This window comes from Nipponia nippon, unplaced genomic scaffold (genome assembly GCF_047370975.1).
Source record: "Nipponia nippon isolate SJK-2023a ecotype South Korea unplaced genomic scaffold, ASM4737097v1 scaffold_11, whole genome shotgun sequence".
Classification (NCBI taxonomy): Eukaryota; Metazoa; Chordata; class Aves; order Pelecaniformes; family Threskiornithidae; genus Nipponia; species Nipponia nippon.
The window spans coordinates 14,805,703-14,830,754 of record NW_028262302.1 but is presented as its reverse complement, the minus strand read 5'-3'; the positions used below and the strand labels follow the sequence as shown (position 1 = coordinate 14,830,754).

Sequence of the window (25,052 nt, the reverse complement as noted above, 5' to 3'; positions counted from 1 at the left end):
TCATGGACAGTGATATTGAAAATTCCCTTGATCTTTGTCTCACAGTCAGAAAATAAAGTACTTTGCCACTCCATTTTCTTGTACCTGGGGTACCCCATTACCCTGAGGGAGCTGCTCTCACCCACACGAGACGTGTCAAGCAGTGTTGGCACAGGGACCAGCCCTGCTGCTCAGCTGCGCCGGGAGGAGGGCACCGCTGCCCGGCTGCTTCCCCTCCCCGGGCTGCCGTCAGGCAGCTGGTCTGAGTGCGTGGATTTGTCTCCAGTGAAGCGGGAAGGAAATCGTGCCAGAAAAAAAGAAGTCTGTCACACGTTGCAAAAAGAGGAAAGAGAAATCAAATGGGCCTGCGACTGGGATAGCCTGATGCTTACTCAGGCTGGATTGCCAGGTGCTAACCCAGTTCTAAAAATGAGCTATATAAATCCAGATGACTAATATCTAAACAAGTTATTTCATTTCAAATGCAATAAAAAAAAAAAAAGATTACACAGTCCTTTCACCAGTAAGCTTTAGAGTAGCAATCAAGTGCCTCATCTTGAAAGATGCTTTCATTATTATCAGCTGTCTAGGCACTGTGATTTAGCCCACGTGTACAGCAATCCCCAGCCTTGTGAGAACGAGCAAGCCTTGTGGTTAAATATTGATGTTATAGACAGTGCTTTTAAACAGCATTCAGAGGAGAGGGCAGTAAAGGGGCAAGACATGCTATTATTAAGTGGTTGATGCTAGACTTGCACTTTGCACTTTTTAAGTGATTAAAGTTAAGTACTGGAAAGACCTTTGCAAAAAAGCAGCAGCCCAGGAGCTGCAAGTTTTTTAGCTTTACAAGGTACAGTGTCTGTGCCATGAGGCACTTCATAAAGATGCTGGCATTGCTCTCAGAGCTTTGTGAGCCACTAAAGGCTGCAGCCTGCTAGGCACTGTCCTTAAAAGCTCTTTTTGCAATCAAACTGAATGTTGTTGGAGGTTTAGATCATCTCTACATCCTTCTAAAACAGCTACTGTGGTTTGGTCCTCGTGATTAAAGCCAATAGATAGAAAATTCCTGTCCATCCAGTTACTACAGACACTGACAGCTCGGTTATCTGCTAAATGAAGCCATCTAGTGCTCTTTGACATGTCCTATCTGGTCTCTTGCTGCTGCTGTGGAAAAGCAGGGGACCCTCTTTGTGTCCTTTCTTATCAGTCCCACCTGAATGTTTTGCAAACCCTACTTGGATGTATGAGATGGCACTGGGTAACTGTTTGTGAGCTGCTGAATCACTCCCTGAAAGGTTTTTATTGTGCTTGAGGACAACTGAGGACTTTCAGGAACAATTACAGTGCATTTAGTGTCTCTTTAGACATTTCGATATTGACAGGTTGATTGAGCGACAAATCTTTAGCTCTGCTTCCTGCAGATAGATGAACAAAATCTGTTAAATGTTCTGAATTTCAGAATTCACGTATAATAACTGGTAAATGTTGTGTTTACTCTGAGGGACAATAAGCTAATTCCCTCCACAGAAAATGAGTAGAATCACACGCAACTTAACAGTCAGTCTAAATACATGAGCGGTGGTAGAAACACCAACTCTCCAGGCTTTAGGAGACACCTCACTGTTATAGTCATGTACTTACAGCAGGGATGTGTGGGGTGTGTTTCAGTGCACCCTGAGGAGGCTTATTATTCGTTCAACAATGTGAATATGGGAAATTAAATTAGATCACATGGCCCATATATTTCCAAATATGGACAACAAAATTATGGACTGGTGAATTCAGAGAATGCCTCTGCCACCAGAACTCCAGGCCCCAGGAAAGAAAACATAGACTGCTTTTGTCCTCCTTCAGCCATGACCACGGGCCTCCTTTTCCCATGTTTCTAACTCCTTCACACAGACCACTGGTGTTTCTGATGTCCCCTCCAACCCTGTTCTTGCCTTCACTGCATCTGCTCTGCGGCTGTCATGGGACATTCCCTCTTGGCAGCATATCTATGTGCCTCCTCCTTGCTAAGCGGAGGACTCCTGATTTGCCCCAGTGAATCCGTCTGCTTTACGGTGTCTAAATGAAGGCTAGAATCAGCCATGATGGTCCCTGTGGATGCTGGTTCTCTCAATATTGCTAGTTCAGCCTTGTGTCTTTCTGTAAAGTGGGACACATGGAGCATTTCAGTTTTGAGTATCCTGAGCTTCATTCCAGATGCAGTTTGTTGGCATCCCACTGAGGTACTGCTGTCTTGTTCAGTGTCAATGTGTACCTTACTGAGGGTCTTCAAGGAGAGGGGCTCCAGCCCATGTTAGAAGTAACTAGGGTGGTGGGGAGTGTGTGACAAAGTGGTGGGACTGTCAGGAGACATGGTCACCGAGCCAATTGCGGCTTCTCCAGATGGTCTGGCATATTGATGTTTCCGCAGTAACTCTCCTTATGCAAGCAGCATCCGGCTCTTTAACCCGTGCCTAGAAAACTGCTCATTGATGAAGTGAAGGGAAAGCTCATGAGGCTCTGAGGGGCCTAAGGCCGGCCAACTAAGCTTAGATGCTGACAGCAAAGAAAGGAGGAACTTTCAATGAAATTGAGTGTGTTCCATAGATGTGGCTGTAATGACGTGAAGGAGATAGAGATGCTCAGAACCTGGCCTTTAATTAACTGTTTCTTTTTTTCCCTCCATCTGCTTTCCTCCTTGTCTCTGGATTTCAGCCAGGACTAAGGCAAGGTGGATGGAGTACTTGTTTAGGCAGCATTTCTAACCCAGCTTCACAGACCCATGAGATTAAGCTAGTTCAAATGATGTTGACCCTTCAAAATCTGAAATACTGCTGTTGTCAACCCTTAAATACTTTGTGAGCACGCAGGTTTCTCCAGAGGCATTGCAAAGAAGAAACTACTTTGGAAGTAGAATTCAGGCTTTCAAAACAGGAAACACTTAAAGCTAGACATACACTGCAGTCGGTATCAGTTTTAACCTGTGTAAGATTTGAGGAAAAAACATTTCAGAAGTGGCTTCTTCAAAATGGTACAAGGAAGAGAAAGGATGTTCAGCATAAACTCCTCACTTGCTGGTTAGCAACATCTGCTGTCTCTGCTCTACCCATCTCCCGCATTGGGTGAGGAGTCCGTGGTGCTGCCATCCCCTCTTTGGATGATGGAAGTGTCCAGTCAGACATTGCTTCAGTCAAAATTTAGAGGAGGAAACTTAAATTAAAGAGATCATTACAAGCTGTACTAGTGCAGCTGAGTCTGGATACGTGAACCGACCTCTGACTTGTTGGACGCTTGCACATAGGTACATGGTGAGGTCTTTACAGCTCCTGACCTCAGTGAAAGCTTGCCGTGAGCTATCAGTTGAGATAAAGCACAATCAAGTCAGTGCAAAGCCAAAGGGAATGATATCACTGCAGAGGACTCTAATCTCCAGGCTGTAATTGTATGATTTTGTTTTTCAAGGTGAAATCTTTTCCTTTATCTTTGGAGATAGTGCATCTAATTAACTAATTATTTGGGCTGATGAAAATGCCAAAATAAAAATTACCAACTGCAGGAAGGGTGCAACTTTTTGGCAACTGTATGAGCACAGATATATAGCTTAATTTCAGAAAGTGAGCAGGGTCCCTTTACTGCAAGTAGGAAAGCTAAGGGCATTTGGATCTTTTAGGACAGATGGTCACAATGTGTGTATATAGGCAGGAATCTGAAGTACAGGAACAGTCTAGAACTTCTTAAACTTTGAGTAGGTTTTAAAGCAACTAAAATTTGCAGATTTGGCTTGCTGACTGTTAACAACATAGCCTTCCACAGAAGGAACTTGTTAGAGAAATAAAAACCGTATGGCTCTGGGACATAAAAGAATAAGAAATGTTTTTTCCTTAGGCTTTTCTATGACCTAAATCCTGGTGGTAGAATGGACAGGGTGACCCAGTGCAGATCCAGAGAATGAGTTTGAGCGTCATGCTGACCACTGTCTCCACATGGCCATTCAAACAGGAGAGCTGAGCATGGTCCTGATGCTTGCTCGCCACATCGCTTCTTGTACTGCATGGATACAGATGTTGATGTGCTTGCCTACACAATGCCAAAAGGGCTTTTGTCCTCGGCAGAGGTCTGTGATTGTCCCCCAGCAGCTGAGGGGAGATTGTGATTGCAAACTAAATTGAAGTCCTCCTGGAGGCCACCACATGTTTTAAAACATGAGGTGCCAAAGAATTTGCTGCAGGCAGTCTAGCGTAGTTACTGCAATATGGGTTGAGTCTCAGAGAGCTCTGACTTTTAAGTTTCCCTTTGGGTGGGCCTTTTGTCTTGTGAGTGCTTTGCACCTTTCCTAACAGCCGATGCAAAAGCAGTTCCGTCCCTAAGGGCTCAGCTGGCAAGACCAGCCTTTACCTACCGCCCATCTGCCAGAAGGACTGGTTCTGAGTAGTTTTGAGATATTTGGGTACACTTGAGGAGTCTTGGATTAACTTCTCACAAGTGCTGATGCCCAAAGGGATTGTTAGCAAACAGATGGGGGTGTTTTTGTTTTATAATATGGGGAAGACGTTTTCCCCTATACTTCATACAACATAGCGACCACCAAAATTGAACAGTAATGGAAGACAGCTACAGTAGCACCAAAATGGCAGGGGGCACATCATCTCCTACACCAATTATGGTAATGACGGCTACTGTGAGAGAATATTGTTTTACCACAAGTCTGGTCTAGACAGTGATTTTTTTTAAATGCAAGCAGAATGCTGAAACAGGGAAGCCCTTTCAGTTTTGGTAACACAGCTGTCATACTGTGAATTACGGTCTTGTGTGAGAGCATTGTTTATAATTTACAAAGCAAAACCAAAATTCAATTCTTGTCTTCTCCCACATACACTTGCATTTTACTGGAGGATTGTGACTCTAAGAACTGGCAGTAGGATTTTGAGGCTTTCAAATCTAAATTGAAATCCAGCCTCGCAGCCTGGAGTCATGGATGATGGCACATGCAGAGTCTAGTCCAGGTCCCCATCGTGTTGTTTTCACATCACAGACACTACCTTCTCTGTTAGCACAGTGAACCAAATCACTAAGCATCCAAGATGGGATTTAGGCAGAATTCACCCACGTACATCAGAAATGCAATGATTAGATTTCCTGCCTCAAACTGCAGGCACCTCTGTTTTTATCACTAAAGACATAAAGACTTCAAAATACTGCTTTTTTTTTTGCATTTAGCACGGTTATTTCTGGCATAGGAATAAAAGTTACAAGTCCTCACCTCCCAGTCAAAATGAGAAAATTATTTAGGGTGAGGAGGTTTCTTAAGCAGCAATCAAATATGAAGTTTGAAATAGTTTGGACACCTGGGATGTTATATTAAGTCTGAAGAGCTGGATTAGTGACTAGAAAGCAGGTAAGACTGGAAAGGTTCATGCAAATACTTGCACGATATCAGTCTGCTATCACTCGCGCACCTAACATCTCCTCGTATTGGGCTGTTGTAAACTCTCTGTCTATCTTTGTAAAACACTGGTTAGATCAGAGTGTCAATCACAGCTTCCATTGCTTTCCCAATTCGGAGTTTTTCACCACAATAAATTCTGAAATGTTTTGCCAAGTCTAATTTTTATTTAGGCAAGTGATGAATCTTCCCCCTGCTCTGGGACCTTGCAGATTTGTTTTGAATTTTTCATGCAGTAATAAATCCATGTTATGGAAAAATCCACTCTCTTGAAAATGCACTCGTTCATACATTTTGAAGTATTTAAAAGTAAGAGCCTCAGGCCAGATTTTGCAGTGCAGGAATCAGTGGGAGTTCTATTATCTATAGATTAAAAGCATTGTCTAATTTTGAAAAAAGAAGCATCAGATATTAAACTGATTCTGCAGTAGAACAGTCCTTTCTACTGAGCTGCATACTCCAACAGTGATGATTTTTTTTTTTTTAAGCAAAAGGAGTTGGCTAAGCTGAAGACATTAATTCCCTGTGTGGATGGCAGTCCATTTGTACATGCCTACCATTTCACTGATTAAGAAGATGATAAGAAATCTTCAGTGAAGTTACTGATGAGTCAGAGGCTGCTGATTTACAAGTAATTGTAGGTTGCCCTGCCCGTGGCAGAAGGACTTGTGCCTCACCTCACAAGTCAGCAGCAAACTCTTAATTGGGACAAGCTGTTCTAGGAGGGAAGGCTAAGCAGCTAACCTTGGTAAAGCTGACCCACAGAAATGTGTGTTCTTTTAATGGTTTTTTGCATTGTCTTAGTTGTAAGCATGCTATAAAGGTGTTGCACTGCCTGTGTAATTGCAACCTATGGGTAACTTTTAAGTCGATGTAGCAGATCAAGGAAGCAGCAGTCTGGACATTTGGGATGTTATCCCAAAGTGAGTACATGGTTTCCATTAATATAGTACAAACATACGTTAATAACTGATGCCACTGCCAAAAACTGTCATTAATACTTATGCAAGTTAATTTAACGCTTCCACTAGTAAATCATATCACATTATAACCACATATATGTAGTAGCAAATTGTGAATTCCTAATTGTTATTAAAATGAATTGTTTAATAATTTTGAACTGTCTTTTAAATAGAGCTGATATTTCATCAGTTCATTGGTTAGAAATATTTTACACAAAAATCTGTTCCTTGACAAATGCTGCTATTAAACTGGACTTTTACCAGGAGCACTGCTGCTATTAAACTGGACTTGTACCAATGGAGCAGATTCTATTGAATCATCCCTGGGCATTTTCCTTTCCTTTTGGAAGCAGTGCATAATCTTATTTCATAGCCACTATCAAAGGAAGTGACTGTCAGTGGAGCAAAGGGAGGGTTTGGTTTAACCCTTGGTTAGATTTGGCAAGCTGCGGGTGCTGTGCCTCAGCTTTACAGGGCATCGTTCTGCAGCACTGGCTGCCTACTGCTGTAGGCTTCAGTAGGGAGTGATGGTGAGCAGCATCTCTGCAAAAGCTCCTCTACCTGCACAGGTCCAGACTTCTGTGTAAAGCCTGAGGAAAGCACAGATAGCAACCAGTGACCAGTTTGCTTGCTTTTGTGACTGTAAGGTAGCCTGTGCCTTGTCTTTTAGCTTTCAGAGAGTTACAAATGTACTTTGAGTGCTGATTGAGGACTTTGTGTTGGGCATTTGGCATGGTGGAATGACTTGATCTGTTAATGTGATGTAATTGCCATTTTAAGTATTCTATATTTTATGGACACTGCATGAAAATTTATCAGTTGATAAATGTAATTTTAGTTTTATTAGGATTAAATTTACACCTGGTTTGGAAGGCATTTCATGTTTCAGTTCTGTTTCACTCTGGGTGGGTCATCAATTTTATTTCCCTTAAGTTGAATACAATTTGGAAAAGGAACTTGAGTGCACTAGGTATGAGAATTATTAATTGGTCTCCTCAGGGACATTTTTAAGTGATAGCTGTAGCCCTTACTTCCAGCAATAACTGAGCCATTGAAGTGATACAAGGTATAAACTATGTAATGTCAAACAGGAGGATTATGTTTATATAGATGCCATACACTAACAGAAGGATCTGCTACATAGTCAGCCGGCTGTTCCCTAAAACTCAGACATATGACTTGTAATATGGCTTTCTTTGTATAGTGAACTCTTTAAGTCGATGTAGCAGATCAAGGCCATCTGTACTTACAATCTAAAGTATATGTCTGTTATAGTCACTCTCTCCTTACAGTATCTGAATGCCCAACGGGCAAACCATTAATTTTTCAGAGATGGACACAAACCAGTGCCTTAGAAACTGCTGCTACTGACACATTAGGAAAATATTCCAACTATTTCCAAGTCTTCCACAATCTGTGTTAGGAAATTCAGTCTGCAGTTGGCTGAAGCTGGTTTTGTATCTGTCTTCCCTGAAGGGGAACTAATTTTGAGGAGGTTTCAGCTCCAAGCTGTGAGGCTTGTCCAGTCTTTGCTTTTATCTGGAGGTTCCTGAGCTCTTTAAACAGCCACTAAAGGATCTAGGAGATAATAGCTTAATCATACCAATAGCACTGAATTTTACTTACATTTCATAGCCTATGACTTTGCTGGGACCACTCATGTGAATACTGTGCTGCCTGAAAAAGTTGTGCAGATCGGGACCTTAATTTGATCTATATATAGAACATTATACCAAGAAAATCTGTCATCTTTCTGTGGGATTAAATCTGCCAGCCCTGAGGTATCTTATTAATCATTCTCTGGCAAATGAGTGGTCATCAATGTAGGAGCTTAGACTTCTGAAATCATATTTCAGCTGTTTGAATTTCAGTCTATGTCATCCCTCCTTTGAAGGCCTGTTCACTGCAAGAGCTGAAAGATGGGTAAGCTTTCAGAAGCCTTTATGGTGACATACTGTGACTCCTGCAAAGGAAGCGTCTTGCCCACCCTGCGGAGAATGGCGAAAAGGGAGTACAGAGTGCTGCTTCTCCCTCTGCCACCAACCTGCTGGGAAATCCCAAGAGAGTCAGCTACACTATCAGCCACTCAGAGTTATCATATCTGAAATTGAGGTATTTTTTCACCTCTGTAAACTTCGGATTTGAGACTAGTGGATGTCAAGCACTGAAGATGATTATATTTTAGGCTCAAAAGTGAACAGTAATCACTACAAAATTGCTCAGCTATGTCCTGTCCTACCAGTCATCGAAGAGGAGGCTGCACCACCACACAGCAAGGAGGACAAGGCGTTCACTGTGCCGGGATCAAGAGGCAGAGCCTATAGCCATGCCATCACCACACGGTAATGAAAGAAAGGTGGCAGCCTAAGGGGCTGGACAAGAACCCACAGTGCAAAACATCACTACATGGTGTCTTATTTCTCCTCTGTCAGTGATGATAGAGCTTCAACAAAGCCCTGGCAAAGGAGTATGTATCAGCAGATATGAGAATTAACAGCCTGAAAGGCATATCAGTATATGTAGTTAAAGTGTCCATATAGGTGCCACTACCATAGTACCTTAACAGGCTCAGCTGTACGTGCCTTCACAGTGCCTGCTGGGGCATGGATTTCATCCAAGGGTGCCTGAGGCTCAGTAAAATCAAAGGCTAGCTTTTTAAGGGCTTTTATTACCTAAAAATTCAGATAGGTGCTGAATGAGCTCTCCAAACCACTTAACTCCCAGCAAGCGTCCTAAGCCATAGCCCACTTCAGCTTATTTTGGAGAGGATGAATGCTTTCTATGTGCTGTTTACTAAGCAATTCCTCGCTGCTGACCTGAGGCAGGTGGTGGCCAGCAGGTCACGAGGGAGGACACAGGGAGGATGATGCCAATTTTCTACTCATGTCTTTGCTCCTTGGCAGTCACTTCTTCATGAGATGCCCTCGGCAGCTGCACTGCCCCATGCAGGAGCCTGTCGCTGGTGATGAGCCCATCTTCTGCCCCAAAACAGCCTCCAAAACAGCCTGAAAGAAAGCCAGCTTGACTGGGGGAGACAACTGTCCAGAAAAATTGTTTCTCTTCAGACCTATCTTACTGCAGTGGATCTGGGAGGTGATGTTGGCTATGTGATGGAGGAGGAAAGCTCTGTGGGAAAATACATCTCCTGTCCCCAGCAAGTTCCAGTTTGGATGTGACCCTTTACTGCTTCCACTGGTCCCTACCACTGTCAAATACCCCAGGGCTCAATGCTGTAAGCCGGCAAAAAAAAGTAGCCCTTTTCCCAAGAAGCTTGAAAAAGTCTCCACATTTGATTCATAGCAGCGACCCTCCTCTTGCCTGTGTTGAAGTTGTTCATGCATGTACTGAGCTCTGTGGGTCTCAGCAGGCAGGGGGCCTGCCACAGCAAACACCAAAACAGAAGCTTCTGATTTTTTTCACCCTTGTTACAAGACACAGTGGGGAAGCCAAAGGCTCGCACAGCGTGGCGGCTGACCGGGTCCTCACAGAAGTGGCCGCAGAGCAGGCGTACCTGGGACACGCTGGCAGGGGACAAGCTGCAGTACCTGCATGGTCTGCAAGGCTGATGGTTTGACACCTATTACAGGTGTTAAGTTCATCCTTAAAAAGTGTTGCGAGTTCACTCATCCCTGTGTATCATACCTGTTTTTAGATCCTCTCTAGGAAATCTGTGCCAGCCAAAGCGGGGGGAGGGAGGAGGGACATATATAGATATCTGTATGTATGTATGCGTGCATGTGTGTATGCTTGTTGAATACCGATGGAAATATGCTACTATGCTTTCAGGTTTCAGACTGCTGAAATGGCAAAGGCAGAGTTAGCATGAATGTTCTGTGGTTTCAGGCCTCTTTTCTCCAAGATGCTCTTTCCACTGCCGTAACGTGACGGGGTCCCACAGTTTGCTGGGGCAAGCAGATGATCCTCAGCACTGATTTTCCCTGCTGAAGAATAGCCCATGCTTTCTGCGTGCATCGCTCGCTGCTGGAGAGCCAGACTGTGTGTTTGTGCAATGAAGTGGATGGCACTGTGCTGGTGCATCTCTGTGCCTCTCAGTGGTGCCTCTGTTCAAAAGAACTGAGAATTACTGTTCCCAGGTCAGTGCTGGGCTGCTGTTGTTCTGCTGTAGACTGTGGCCTTGCTGCTGTGTTTGCTTGAATAGGTAGTTGACGGGAAGGTCAGGGAAATACAGCTGGTTCTTGTAGAAATATAGATGAAGTAGTTATAAATTTACCTATTTACCCTATTAGAGAATTGGGATAGGAATAACAACAGTGCTGACATAAGCCTCACGTTGCACATTTTATCCCTGTATCTTGCAACATTTTGGAAAGCTGGGACTACTGTCCCCATCCCAGAGAAGGAGAATCAGGGGCTGGGTGTGAAGATCTTTCCAACAAGCAAGGGGGAGAGCTGAGGCTGGAACCCATGTCCTGAGAGGAATTTCTGTCCTCTACCTGCTGTGACAGTCTGCCTAAAGAGAGGTTAAAGCCTATATCATAAAATTCAGAAGATTAAACTTAAGCTTGTATAGCCACATTTAAGTAACCAAGTTAAAGCATCCTGGCTCTCTGAATGCTCAGAACCTCTGGAAATCAGGTCACCTTCTAAAATAAATTCAAGGGTACTAATTTAACAACAAATATTCAGACAGTTGTGACCTGTTTCTTAGAGGCACCAGATATACCCACTAATCTGATTGACAACTCCTGTGTTTCGGAAAGCAGGCCACCAGGTACAGCAGGGTTCACCCGAGCAATGGCTGTCACGGGGAGGCAGCGCTTAGGACTGTCTGGGGGTGTCACTAGGACTATCTCAGTGCTGCCCAGCCTGGCGCTGATCTAAGTTGCAGAGAGCGGGGAAATGTGACGGTGCCCACGAGGCTCTCCAGAATGACCGTGTTGCTGCGAGGAGGAGGCTGCCTTGCAAGGCACAGGCTTCAATTCTCATTTGCTCGGGACAGAAACCAGTAGTGTGTGATTTAATCAGGGTAAAAACAATTCAGTCTTTTTTGCTGAGGGAGAATCAGATGGCGAGGGAGAAATGGCGTCTCATTGGGAGACTGCTGGTTAGAAAAACATGTGACAAAGTCAGATCAGAGGGCAGCAGCTGACGTGAGCGCCCATTGTAAAGATAAATGCCAGAGCCGAGTGTTAACACAGAAGCTAGCTATGATGTAATCTCCTTAAAAGCCTTTTTTCCACAAGGCCTTTAAATGCTACTGCTTCTCCAGATCATGCTTTAGAGAACAGACTCTCTGTGCTCGCTAACCCTGCTCTCCTCCAAAAGACCTTGGCAGCTGAAACCATGTTTTGCTCCTAATTGCGGGGCCGTACCCCAGTTCTGGCAGGTCCCATCAGCTTCACTGACAACCTAATAGGATTAAGGCTGGCAGATCTGGCCCTCAGCCTGCCAATTGTTTGGAGCACAGACTTCCCCTCCCTACTTTTTTTGATAGTCCTTTGACTGCTCTGATGTCTGCATCATCATCCTTCCATAAGCATGTAGGACTCTGAACTGAAATACTAGTCTTCCTCTGCAGCTGTGCCAAAACCAATACAAGTTATCCTACAAGCTTAGCATCTGCCCTTCCTGGGCACCCTATGGGATCCCACCTTGTTTCTCTCCGTAGGTCTCGGCCGCACAGAGCTCCTGGGCACGGCGTGAGTGTGCCGGCTTGGGGCAGAGATCTGGTGCCTGCCCGGGAAGTCAACAAGGCAGTTGCTGCTGCCACCCCTGTCATGTAGTTATGGCCAAATCCAGTGTTTGCATCTGACTCCCAAGGAGGAGGCAACACGATTCAGAGGGTAGGACTGGCCAGGAGTCAAAAGACATTTTGTTTCCTGGCTTTTTCATTGAGCTGCAGCAACTTTGCGCAAGCCACCGCCTCGCAATGTGCTTCACTTATGCCTGGGCGACCAGTACTTTCATCTGGTGTTATTTTTATTTTGGTCCTAACGATATGTTCATTTTTTAAAGGACTCTCAAATCTGCCAGGGAAAAGCAGCTGCATGAGACCTACCAAGACAGCACAGCAACATGGGGCTTTAGTGAAATCCACTGCAAATCCCAAACCTAAATGTGTGCAGGTTCAATAACCTCTAAAGCTTAGACCTTAAGCATCACATTTAAAACTCCAGCTCCTCTCTTTTCCACTGGCTATATCCAGGCTCAGTTTTTTTCACCGGCAGTTCCAGTCCTATTTCTTGCAATGAGCCATGCGCTCCTCTATCATCCATGACCTTCAGAAAACTCCTGCAGAACTGCCCCTTTCCTCCACCTCCTGCAAACTCCAGTCTCCAAAACTAAGCACAAAACTGAGCACGTTTCTTGTTTCAGAAGGAAGGGAAGTATTTTTAGAAAGGGGGAGAAAACTAAGGAGATGGGGGAACTGAGAGTGTAGAATAACAGAGTCTACACTGTAAAAGCTGCGGGGGAGGGAATTTCTCCAGCATCATCCCACGCATATTTTTATTATAGCAGAAGTTCCCGCTGTGTAGTGATTGCATATCCCCGTTAAAAGTGTAGTAGGAACATATGCACGGAGCAGCTGCATGACATAAACTTGTCTGCAACATAGTGTGATAAACAGAAGTATCATCTGCTACAGGAATAGCTGATTTCCACCAGTATTATTTAACCTAGCTACTCCAGGGAGGCAGTAAATCAGGACAGGCTTTCTGCTGAGTGCTCCACTATTGCCTGGCAGTAGTTGTTTACCCGACTAGCTCGTGGCACTCTGGAAATGGCCCTAAGTTTACAAGCAACAGGAAGGGTCCAGATCTATAAGAAAGTAAAAAAAGTGAAAGAAAACCAACATAGATTTTTTTCTGGATCAAAATTTGCTCCAAAATTAGGTGATTCTTATTTTCTTTAAGCCAGTCTATTGCACATCCTGTACAGTTACAGCCGTGCTCCAGGGGTGAGGGTGGGGGGATGATAGGATGTTGCTGGTCTAAAGCAGTTCTTTCTTTGGCCTTTCCTCGCTGGGTAGCGGCTTCCTCCTGTGCCTGTTCTCTGTGGCAGGATCTCAGGGAATGGGTCCAGCAGAGCAGCTTTCTGGGTCACTGCTCTTTGGGGACTGTGATACTCCAAATCCTTTCCATCATGTTCAGATTTACTGGAGATGAACTTGCCCCAAGTGGACTTCATCTGTTATTGAAGCTGTCATCCATTCCTGCTGTACATTCCTGCTGCATTGGCCCGGTCCCTCGAGTTAATCATGGCTGTTAATAGATCTGGCTTTCTGTGCTGCCCATCCTGTACCCTTTTTCCCCCCAACTCTCTAAACAGGTAACAGCATGTCCGTTATTTTGAGCAGAACAGCCCTGGGAAGCCACAGTGCTGTGGGAATCTCGTATTTTATTGTATTTGCTGGATTTAATCCACTCGACACTGCTTTAGTGTTTGGAGCTCTCCTTTGGAGCTTGCTTTGTTTCTGCTTCTCAGGGGGAAGCAAGGGTGAAGCAGCAGCAGGGCTGGGGCTGCGGCCCAACTGTTGTGCTCAGCAGCTGCAATGCCAAAGCACCTCCGTGCCGGACATTTAAACACCATAGAATCACAGAATGGTTTGGATCAGAAGAAACATTTAAAGCTCATCTATTCCAACCCCCCTGCCATTGGGAGAGACACCTTCCACTAGACCAGGTTGCTCAAAGCCCCATCCAACCTAGCCTTGAACACTTCCAAGGATGGGGCATCCACAACTTCTCTCGGCACATATGTGCAAGCATACGGCAGTGCATGTGACACCATCTTGCTCTTCTAAGGTGGTCTGATCCCCGTATCTCCTCTACGTCATTTCATATCTCCCACGGAGCCAAGACTGTAGCTGCCATTGGGGTCCCAGGAGGGAGACAGTCTGTGCCCAAAGCCCTCCAGCCAGCAGCAACATGGGTTTGGTTATGACCACGGCTTACCATGGGGCAAAGAAGTTGCCCCATTGCAGTTGTGGCCAAATCCAGTTTATCTTTCCTCAAGGTTTAATTGTGTGTACGTGCCACTGGCAATGGTGCCTGGTGCTGCCAGTGGCTCGTGTGGCTGAGGCTGGACCTGCTCACACTCCTCCTGTCTTGGATCCACCATAGCTGAAATCTGGGAATGCCTCCACCTTCCCCTCCCTAAGTCTGCTCACAGTCTTTGCTCTGCGTTTGCTGTGCAGCCTGGAGGCAGTACAGAGGAGGATTATGGCCCCTTGCAGGCTGTCTCCAAGGCCCTGGCCAGCCAGTCGGGGAGGGGGGCTGACCCAGCCCCTGGGGCTCCTGTTGATGCCAGCATTGCCTTTGGCATTTGATGTGATGTGCTCCTGCATCTCCCCTCCAACAGTTCAGGCGTGGCGGGGTGTGTTGTCTGCAGGCAATAACTGTGAAGGGAAGTTGATGAGGTGATTTTTGGACCTGCCAGGGAGACAGTGAAGTGCATCCATTCATATCTTATAGCTCCTATATCTTCAAAATGAATCATTTCAGACACATACAGAGGTGCCCCAAATATGAATGTTTGCCTTTATGTGTTCAGCCGATGTAAGAAATCTCAAGTGCAGGGAACAGGGAAAAGAAAGAAAAAGAGTTGATAGAGTTTCTCACCTATTCTGTCACCAACATTTACTAATTAATCCTGAGAAGCCACTCAGAATGTAAACACATTTAACAAAACTATTGGCAGCAGTTTCATTTATATGGATGCATATGTATACCCCTTTATATACATACATTAAATATATATATATCCTTTCTACGTACATATGTGTGTTTATACAAATACATAGACATGTATGTGTATGCATATATGTATATACATATATGTATGCATATATATTGTGTGTGTATATATGTATATATACAAACACCAGGGAGTTCCTCTCACAGCATGCAGAAACTTGATACGGTTAGACAAGCCTCTGTCAGTGGAAAATGGCAATCCTTCCTTCTGTGAGCCTGTGTTTGTACATGATCAGCGGCCTGAGTGTTGCCTTCTGCGTGCAGCTGTGGTTGCAATGTGAACGTGGGCTCAGGTTTCCCTCTGGCCACACGCAAGCCCCAGGGCCTGTGCATCAGGGCAGGCGTGAGGCTGGGGCGAGCAGAGGAGCTGCTGCGTGGCATGTATGCATGGCTTTCTGCCCCGGGAGGAGGCACCAAGGCCCCCCGTTTCCTGGGAAGCCTCCTCTCCCCCATCCTCCCAGGAAATTTTCCCCTCACATCCAAGAGTGTTGATGGATATGGTTGGAAGGGAACACATACTTTGCCTATTCCTGAAATGCCTTTTAGAATAACAGCTGAAGATCTATATTTGTATCAAGGTCTAGCAGTACCACAAACTTCATTAGAAGGCTCTTTTGAAGGATTTGTTTTTCCCATGCCGGCTGTCTCTTGCTGTTAGCAGCCCTGGGTACACACAGCATGTTCCTACCACGTGGATTATCCAAACACATCTGTAGCAGTTCCTACGTGACGAAATACAGCAAATAAAGAGGGGACACTTGAGCTGACACTGACTCACAGATCTCTCCACGTCGCCCCAGGTTAGGTAACAAAACCTGCACCCAGAGAGGCCACAGCCTCCAGGGCTCTGGAGACTGAGCTCCTGACGTTCAGCAAAATTCAGAGCAGCGCTTATGAGTGTCATCATGCAGATGCTGGGACAAGGTCTCAACTGGCACCAGTCTCACAGCTGGGTGGACTTCTACTAGTTTCATAGAATCATAGAATAGTTGGGGTTGGAAGGGACCCTTAAAGGTCAGCTAGTCCAACCCCCTTGGCAATGAGCAGGGACAGCTTCTAGTTTACATCACTTGAGCTCTTGGCCCTTTTTATTAGCTGCCCAAGGCTTCATTCTGACGTACAATTCAGTTAATCAGCACTCACTTTGGGGTGAATTTACACTGCTGGGGGGAGTGAAGGGCCTTACATGAAAGTAGACAAGAGACCGCAGGCTCAGCACCAAAAATCAGCTTTCCCACAAAAGATGTGGGCATGTGATGGAGGCTCTCCTTGCGTTTCATCTTTTACACAACAGAATGCTTATAGAGTAAGTGTCTGAGCCTTGGTGTCTGTGTGTGTGTAACTGTTCCTCTGTAGGGTTTCTCCTTCCAGAACCCAAGTTATTTCCCATTAATCAGGGGATTCATTGAACACCTGTATTCCACAGGGGGTTGGATGAGACACCTTGATGTGAAGACACCCAAGCTGCAACAGATTCAAAATCCCTCTCCATATTTAACTGGGCACAGAGTGTCCTGGGAGTCTTTTCGTGACATATGAAATCACATCTAAACTGCTCCACATTTTTTTGGGCTTGTTCCTGCATTCCAGTGTGATAATGGCTGTAGGAGCTAGTGGCTTCTCTCTGTCTTGCAAACGGAGATGCCAACATGCGAATTATGTGAATATATCAAAATAATAAGGAAAATAAGAGTGAAGATGAGACTAGAACCCCAAACCCTGCCTTAGCCAGCAGATCAACAGGTCTCTAAAATATGTGACGTACATAGAGGTTGCTAGAAACATATTGCCTGCCTCTCCAGTTCCTTTTAAGTTCCGAACAAGACTGATAAAACACTCGAGACCCTTGGAATATGAGCCTGCCTTCAAAATAAAATCCAATCTCACTTCCTAGCATGCTAATTAAAAGCGTGCATGGCTGTTTCAGGCAGCCCTACAACAGCAAGAGGAGTGCTGCAGGCATAGAGATGGCAGAGTTTAGCCTGTTGTGAGTATACAATATTAAAAATGGGCAGATGTCTCATAAAGATGATTACGCCAGCACTCTTGACCTTTCTGCAAGAACAGTAATAAAAGCAGGAGGAAAAACAATAATCAGTTTTGATTTATCTTGAAAGTGCTCTTCCTTTTTTAGACATGAAGTTACTGTTGTTGTAGAGAGGTGACGGGGGTCACTGTCACCCTTCCACATCACATCAGCGCACACTCACCAGCTGCTTGGGACCAAGCCTGTAAGTGGATTGACACACTCAGACCTCGACCAGAGACACCTCCCCTGGGATTGCACACGGGCACACGGGTCACTGCCTCCCTTAGCTATTTTCTGGCTCAGCCTTGTGTTTTGTTTTGTTTTATTTTGTTTTGTTTTGCTTTGCTTTGTTGAGCTACCTGATGGGTGAGAGCCAGTGGAAAGGGACACCCTGATGGCACGCTCCCTGCCTCAGCGTCGCTGCTGAGGGCTGTGCAGAGGCACCAACTCCACCCAGCATAACGCCCATGACGGAGCACTAACTCTCTCCTGCCAGACTTCGTGGTGTTGGTTTCCAATGCCCTGGCATTCCCACGCAAAGAGCAATTAGCCTACAACCCCTACTGCAATGGAAAGTAATAACCCTAATCAAAATAAGTAACAGGAGTACTAGTTTTCCAAAATCTTAGCTCTATAAAGTACAGCCATGACTACTACAGATAACCTGCGGGAGTATCCAAGGATTCCAAGTCCTGTTTCTATATTCTGTTGCAGGCAGTACAAGTATGTGTTGCTTTTATAACACACACAAAACCATTTCATGCTTAATCCAGAAGATTAAAACAGCTTCATCAGTGTTTTTTGTTTTTAGTAGCTCAGGGCAATTTTGAGAGTGACCCACTCTGAGATTTGCTAAAAAGAAATCAGAGACTTCTTTGCGATTTTATGGAAACTTCCTTTCCAGTGACACAACCTCTATTTTTGTGCCTGGACATTGAGGGAAACCCTCTGCAGCTGAGCTAATCTTTCCTGGTATGCACATTTCTGGCTAGACCCATGTGTGTACAGATACCTACTAACATTAGAACTGGAGCCGTGTCTTTATGCTGAGCCTTCAAAACAAATTTAGTCAAAGAAAGCAAGTGTGTGAGATTTTTGTGGTGCTTAAATAGTTTACAGGATGCCTTTGCTCTAAAAGTACTTTTTCATTAATTTTTTTTCAATAAGTTGGATCCAGCTGCCCACTGTAGGTCTGAAGTTGGTCTGTTTATTCACTGTATTTACTTAGGCTTGGTGCTGTTGGGAATAGTTGAAGGTGTTGGCCCTCTAAGTGTAAACCTAACCAACATTTGTACTTCATAAATTTTAAAGCCAAGAAAAAAAAAAGGCATTGTGCTCATGTGGCCTTTCCGAAGACAGCATTTTCTTTACCTAATTCATATGCTGAGTCCAGTCTCTTTAGTTGAATTTAGACTTCTTTTAGGAAAAAATGAAAAGTCTACCTTAAACTAAATTTTTCAGTGAAATACTCCACCAGAACTGATAGACTATTGTAATGGATAATTGCCCTTAATGATAATAATTACCCTATTTCTAATCTAAATATGCTTAGTCTCCATGTGTAGTGGAGTACATTCCTGAGTCATTTACAAACTCTACCAGTATCCGTCGCCCTATTTTGGGGGAAGGAGGGAGTCACTGTTAAAAAAAACATTCTGGCAGTGGTGACTTTCCACTCATAGTTAGATTTTGAGACATACCAGTTCTCTGGCTTTTGACTCAATTTATGTGTGCCACACTTACTGTGTAGCTTTATAGCTTCATAACCCCAACATCATGTGGAATTAAGTCAAATATCATACCAAAGTCTAAAGTTATCACACCAGCACTAATACATCTATTTACCAAACCAGTAATCTCCTCAGAAAATATCTAGTTAGTTTGACAAGATGTGTTTTCCTAGACCTATGCTGTTTAGCATCAATTATTTATTTTAATATTTTATTAATTGAATGAGATTTTCATTATTTTGGCAGGATTTCTGTCAGGATGACAGGCTGTGATTGCTTAGCTCGCTCTGCTCATCTTCTTCAAAATGTCATCACTTTCCTACCACTTTCCACCCAACAGTATGTTCAATGTGCAGAACAACACTTAGGGGCTTAGGAGAAAAAGCACATTTTCATTGAGTTGTTTTGCACTGTGAAAATCACTTTCTCCATTCAGCTGATTTTGAGACCAGTGAAGAGCAGCCAGCAATGAGTCAAACCAGGAGGCAATCATGCTCTGAGCAGCTGAAACTGCTCACGTTGAGACCAGTGATGGTTGCTGAGGGAGCAAACGCCATGGCCAGGCTAGCCAACCCTCAGCTCTCTGTAGCCCCGTGGTGATGATGAAGGGACTCTCTGTGCCAGAGGTGTCCTCCACTCCCCAAATACACCACTGTAAATGACAGCAGTACGTGTCTTGTTGTTTCTTTATGCGACAATGGAAAGGATTCTGAAAAAAGGATTCTGATTTGGTTCCAAAAGCATACACCTTTGGGGGACTTACAACGGGTTTGAAAGAGGTGGTACAAAGAAGGAGGCAACCATGAGAATTGAAGCATTTTCCTACATTTCATCAAAGCTTTTGCAAGACAATGAAACAACTGGACATTGTCATTGTTATAGGTAGTGTGGGACATCTTCTGCTCAGTGTTTACTATAATAATTTCAGTATTAGAGTGGGGTTTGGGACCCGTGTCTTCCCTCTTCCACAGAGTGCTGAAGAAATGCATTGCTATTCCATGCAAAGTGGCACAGTTGCAAGAGGGTGCTATGGGTGTCCTCGCCTCAGGGTAATTTCTGATCATTAAGGGCATGACAGGCTCAGTCCCTCGCAGGTGCAACCTGGTTTTTCTACACTGTGAGTGCTGAGCTGGGGGCTGGGACCCAGGCACAGGAGGATGGCAAGCCTCCCCAGCCCTGGGCTGCCCCAGGGAGCAGAGCTGTCAGCCCCATCCCAGGGGGACGGAGACATCAACGCCTCCCTAATATCAAGAGCTCAGTGTGGGACTCACCATGAGGCACCTGAGGACATGGGACTTCCCAGGCACCTTGCTGGCTCTTTAGGAAGTTCCCCTCTCGGCTGACTTTCCCAGCTGCTGCTCATAGGCACGCAGTGCTGCAGGCGCATGGAAGTATCCATGCGGGACAGGCTTGGGCTTCCCGTCAGCCCAAGGGGTTTAAAAGCAGTTCTGCTCTTCCTCAGAGGATAATTGTGAGGAGAAATGCATTAAGGACGTAGAAATGCCATGATCATGAAAGCTATGTGAATGCATACTGAGAAAGGCAGAAAACCGCATGCAACCAGGAGCTTATCGGAAAAAGAGTGGACATTTCTAAGGAAAACAAGATTACCTAGCACTGCAATAATAAGGAGTAGAAATAGAAAATACTTTTTAAAGCTGTATAAACCCACCACCCACTAAGAAACAGGCTTTGATAGCTTCCAGTGTGATTTCTTGTGCTTGTTTCTGAGTGCCTGGCCTGGACCAGTGGGGAAGAGAACTGCGCCAGGTGGATTAGGGGTCACCTCCACATCAGCAATTCTTATTTTCCTGTCATTAATAACTACATATAGGCTGTCAGGAATCATATTCACTATTCAGTCCCACATATATCTGTTTATTCTGTTTATTCCCTGATTTTTTATGATCTCATCTAATTCTACATGGCATCTGCTGATGCATATGTTTCTTCTGATTTTAATGCAACCTTTTGTGTTTGTCAGGAAGGTGGTGTTGGCCCTGCGACTGCCTGGTCCTTCATACAAACATTTTGTCGTCTTTGAAATGCCCTCTGTTCTGGAATGTTAGAAAATAACAATATTGAAAACCTTCAAAGAATATTAAAAACATTAGCTTTATCACAACACAATAAATAGTTCCATCACCCACTGAAAACTGACTTCTGCAGCTGACATAGTAATGAAGTAGAAATTCAGATGCTGAGATAGTCTGGGAGTGGACAAGTTGTCAAAAGAGGAGCCAGGAACCATTAGTTTTTCAAATCACTTAATTTTTCAGCTTTACTTTTCTCTCCCATAGGGAAGAAAAAAAACCCAAAACCATAAAACCCCCCACCTTCACAGTCAATATATGTACAATAAATTGAAGGCAATATGTGCTAGACAAGTATGATCAGAGTGATAGTGTGTGTTGAAAGCTGATGCGTGTGACAAAGATAGGACCTCTTATGTGGCACCAAATGCTGAACTGCCTATAAATTATCAAGCTGTTGGCTTTATTATTTTGATTGCTTCCTATAGTTCTTTACCTAGTCTTTTTCTAAGGTGCTTCTGCAGATTTCTCTGGGTGAATGTTGCCAATTCCTCTACAGATCATGCAACTGGAAGAAAAATCTTTTCTCAGTAATTGTGTACTTCAGGGTTTTACCTAAGGAGTATTAAACCTAAAAGTATGTGTATGTCTTTTCCTAATCAAACACGGGAGGCACAGGAGATGTCAGCTCACAATAAATGACGCAGGTGTGATGGTCTATTTTAACTTGTGCACCTATTTGTGACGTGTATAACAGGAAGTTCAGAATTCAGGATATGGCAGATCACATAATTAGACTCAAAAGAAAAGCCTTTTGCTATATTTAATTCTCTCCCCTAGTTAACTGAAAATGTAGATTTAGACAGTCCCATTGACTGATTCATTATTAAACTTCCTTTAGGGTGACCCAGACTCTCATGGGCTTTATGTGGTTGCATACACTGAGTTAAGGGTCTCTTCCCCCTCTGCAATACACTGGTAGTGCTCATGCCGTTGGCTGTTGCTCACCATCCTTCAGGAAATGTGTCCTTTCAAAGCATGGGAAAAGGAATATGGCCCTGAAGGAAAAGATTTGAACTGCATGCCACCAGTATTACTCTTGATGCAAAATATTGCTTGTTTTGAGGGCTACTTACAGAGACAATTCTAGCCCTAAATTGAATAAGAAAAATGTAATAATAATTGCTTATGTTTTCACGGGTTAACATTTCTTAATGCTGACATTTCTTAATTATTGGACATACAATTCAAAGACAATGTAATGGGAAAGAAGCTTGTCAACTATAGTCCTTTTAAAGCAGTTAATAAATGTAAAAACTCCTATTCTTTTAAAACAAATCCCCCTTCTTCGCTCCAAGGTTACAATGATTGCAGCTGCCATACTGATTGGTAGGCACTGCTGCGGCTCCCTGATAAACCTCCCCTAATGAGATTTGAAAGCCTACACTTATCAGCGTAACATCTCTCTCTAAAACTAAATCTGATGCAGCAGGAGATGGCAAATGCAGAGGGAGGAGAGGTTTCCCATAGGTAGCAGAGCTGAGCCTTTCTCCTTCATGCCGAGTGTGTGGACAGCACTGACACAGAGAATTTGGTCATCTGGGGACCATGATAAGACACATCAAGTACCAAACTAGTTGATTGCTTGGAAAAAAAATGGGTCCTAAATGTGAAATATCCTCTTTGCATGTATCTGTGGCCCTGGCATAATGCTATTGTATGGGTGACTGAAGCGTATCTGATTATACACCGCTTATTTGGGAGAACTCATGTATTTTTCCACACTCCTTTTACAGCTCCCAAGTCTACCTTTTGTCCCACTGAAGAGACCTGGTGGCCAGGCCTGGTTATTATCATTGCAGTATGCTGCGCCACACTAGTGTTCCTCTTCGTAGTTGTCATCATTTGCTACAAAGCCATAAAAAGGTAAGACTCCAGATGCTTTTACTATGTTTAGGGCAATGCAGCCCCGCAAAGGTTGAGTCAAGACTTGGCTGACACCTTGTTTTGTTTAAAGGCATCCTAAAGGCAAAATGCATCCTGTAGTCAATGTGTGTTTTCATTGGAAAGTTACCATGTGTACCGTATCCTGCCTGTGTAAAGGATGAAGTTTAATGCACAGTCATGGGCATGAGGAGGAGAAAAACTAGAAATGGGACAGGGCCACAGTGTTCAGGTTAATATGAACTCCCCAAAGTCAAATTGCTGCAGGTTGCTGGGGAATGTCTATAGCTTTGGCTTGGCCAAGTGTAGAGGCAGGAAACACCGTCTTATCTAGTTCTGGTAGTATTCAAAATTTACACGTGGGATGAGAGATTTTTGGCCCAGGCCCATCACCGATTGTAGCATTTCAGATTGATGCAAGCTCTTGTAACCCAAACTCTAGGGTAATTTGTGTAGTTTTTCATTTGGAGACTCTACTTCTAATTTATTCTTGCTTCAAAATTATCATCTACAGAATCCATTTCAAAACCTGTCTGTTTTAATTTAAAACCATATGTGAAGCCTATGTACAACACAGTCCGTAGTAACCATTTCAGCTCCCCTACCACTGTCTTTGCAATAGATGTGCTTGCATAGGCCTCCGGTAGTTAGAAATTATTGACTTCAGTTACACAGAAAAATGGGAGCAGGAATAATTTCTTCAGCTAAATAATGTTTCATATTTCGAGTGGAAAAAGTAAAAATCCATAACTTTCGTGAGATACTGCAATGACACCTGAATCACAGTTTGGATTAAATGATGTTTATTCAGCTTTGGATTTTTTTCGGGGGGAGTGGGGGGAAGAAAAGAAAATACCTTTCATGAAAAATGTTATCTGCATGCAAAGCAACTGCAAGATTTTTGATGAGCCTCAGCAGGGATATCACAATGGTGGGGTATTGCACGTGCTTTGTGGTTGTCTGAAAAAATTATGCAGGATTTGAAGGATATTATATCCAAGAACATCAAAAAGGGAGAATTCAAACAAGAAGACAGAAGTCTGTATCTAATTTCTTATTAAATTTACATAAGTATCTTTGCTATTCTAGTTTAGCTAAAATGAATGCTTATTAGTTTTCAGGAGTTGGAAGGCTTTCACTCTATCTATCTGAACTTCTTAAAAATCGTCTATGGAGTACTGAAATTGGAGTCAAATTGGATTGGTAACACAGTGCAAAATTTTTTACGTGTAATTCCTAATCTACCATTGGCTGTTCATAGGGGATTGGTCCAATTCCATGTGGGAAGTTGTATTTATTTGTTTCAAAAACAGCTATTGTATTTGTCTGCCTAGTGCCAAATTGTGAATGATTTCTGCCAAGGCTAGAAAATATACCTATGGGAGCAGTAACTCTCCAGGGCAACTTGTGCCTGGCAAGGAATTGCTCTTCAAATCTGCTCTGATGCTGGTGGATGGGAGGCACAGAAAAGAAATTTAAACAAATTTAGAGCTGCACTTGAAAAGGCTTTGGGAATTCACATAATGAAGTCTTATGCTTTATGTTGGTGAAGAATAATACAGATACTTGATGAAGACACCCATTATTTGTCAACAGTGTGAATATCAACGTACAAGTCAACCACTTGAACAGGCATTAGGCTCAGAGAAAAGTGAAAATTCCTCTTAGATCTTCTTATTGTTGACATTCACACTGCTGACAAATGCTAAGCTGAAAACTGCTCAGATGTGGGACAGACAGCTATAAAAGAAAATCGTATTAATTATATTTTTACAGAGTAACTAGAGCATTTCTTTTCATCAATGAGTCCTTCCTAAAACAGCTCTGTTAACAGGATGCCCTGAAGTGCCTGGCAGCATTCCTCAGTAATCCAGATTCCTTGATCCACTGTAAAAGATATCTATTGATAAACGCTGGGAAATAAGATAAGATGCTTCACAAGAGAAGCATCTCTGCCTACGACACAGAGTATTATCCCATATTGTTTAGCTGAATTGGCTTTAGCTAGGGTGAGAAATCCTTCACTCTATTTTTTGCTGGGAGGTAGAGGTGGCTAGAGAAAGAGTGAGAGGATTAATCTGGGTGATGCTGAAGCTGAGAGTCCCTCCAGTGTGTTCCCAGCCCCTGGCTCCATAACTATGCTCTGCCCCGTCCTTTCTCACACCTCCATCCCACCAGCTGTCCTCTGCAGTCCTCCTCCTGGGCCCTCATTCCTGCGCATCTCCTG

The 25,052-nt window shown here is 43.8% G+C and overlaps 1 protein-coding gene across 4 annotated transcripts in view; it reads left to right on the top strand.

The window, feature by feature from the left end:
- Positions 1-25,052, top strand: part of PRIMA1 (proline rich membrane anchor 1) — a 56,443-nt gene that overhangs the window by 8,565 nt on the left and 22,826 nt on the right. For all 4 annotated transcript variants that reach the window (XM_087747589.1, XM_087747590.1, XM_087747591.1 and 1 more), the window contains one exon: positions 22,678-22,807. In XM_087747589.1, the coding sequence (XP_087603715.1) occupies positions 22,678-22,807 (130 nt within the window). The remainder of the gene's footprint in view (positions 1-22,677; positions 22,808-25,052) is intronic.